This window comes from Apteryx rowi, unplaced genomic scaffold (assembly GCF_003343035.1).
Source record: "Apteryx rowi isolate R43461 unplaced genomic scaffold, aptRow1 scaffold_380, whole genome shotgun sequence".
NCBI classification, from domain to species: domain Eukaryota; kingdom Metazoa; phylum Chordata; class Aves; order Apterygiformes; family Apterygidae; genus Apteryx; species Apteryx rowi.
This window is the reverse complement of record NW_020450308.1, coordinates 903,432-904,447: the sequence shown is the minus strand read 5'-3', so window position 1 is coordinate 904,447 and position 1,016 is coordinate 903,432. Positions and strand designations below refer to the sequence as shown.

At 49.2% G+C, this 1,016-nt stretch overlaps 1 protein-coding gene across 1 annotated transcript in view; it reads left to right on the top strand.

The window, feature by feature from the left end:
* Window positions 1-69: 69 nt before the first annotated feature.
* Window positions 70-1,016, top strand: part of AVPR1A (arginine vasopressin receptor 1A) — a gene marked incomplete at its 5' end in the record, with an annotated part of 17,331 nt that continues 16,384 nt past the window's right edge. The window contains 2 exons of the mRNA XM_026074181.1: window positions 70-573; window positions 793-911. Of these exons, the coding sequence (XP_025929966.1) occupies window positions 70-573; window positions 793-911 (623 nt within the window). The remainder of the gene's footprint in view (window positions 574-792; window positions 912-1,016) is intronic.

The following is a 1,016-nucleotide window of genomic DNA, read 5'->3' as shown; positions in this document are numbered from 1 at the left end:
CGGACGAGCACTATCGAAACTTAACCGGTCCCTTTTGCGGCGTCAATGATTCCTCCAATACGCCCCTAGGAGTTTATAAGCCCGATGACTTCCGGGGCGCATACAATATAGGGCCTCCCAGGGCATTGCCGCCTGGAGTATTTCTTATATGTGGGGACCGAGCTTGGCAAGGCATTCCTGGGAACGCAGAGGGGGGTCTGTGCTATCTAGGCAAATTGACCCTATTGGCCCCGGATGCCAGTTGGTGGAGGAATGTCACAGGAAAGGGGAGTAGTGTCCGCCGCAAGAGAGCTGTTACTGGCTTGTCCCCCGACTGTGATGACAGGGTGTCCCTGTTAAGTCCCACAGGGCGAGTGTTTCTGTCCTTTTTCATACTCGGGGCGGCCGCCGGCAACGCCCTGAACCAGATCGGGCGTTTAGCCTGCTGGRCGGAAAAACAAGCCAACGTCACCACGCAGGTGATTGAAAGCCTGCTGGAAGACCAAAAAGGCCTAAGGCATGCCATACTGCAAGACCGGGCTGCAATTGACTTTCTATTGCTAGCCCAAGGCCATGGTTGTGAGGATTTTGAAGGTATGTGCTGCATGAATTTGTCTGATCATAGTGAATCCATTCACAAACAATTGCAGTGGTTGAAGGAGCACACAAGCAAAATCTGTCAGAACCATGAGTTATTAGACGAATGGCTAACTAACCTGTTTGGAAATCTACCTCAATGGCTAATAGGATTGCTTACTGAAGGCTTACGCATTCTACTAATCCTTATAATTGTATGTTTATGTTTATGTGTAGTATTAAGCTGTATTAGGAAWGCTCTGCTGAAAGTAGTGAAYCAAGTCTGGATTGCTCAAAAACAAGAAGGGGGAATTGTGGAGGAATGGTTAGGCCAAAAGGGCCATGATCTGTTAAAAGTGAGCARTCCTGCCTACGATTACATGGAATAAGGCTCAGCGTGTGGGCAAGCTGCTGTCCTTGAAGTCTCCTCTAAACGATGAAAACAGGAACATCGCCGGTGC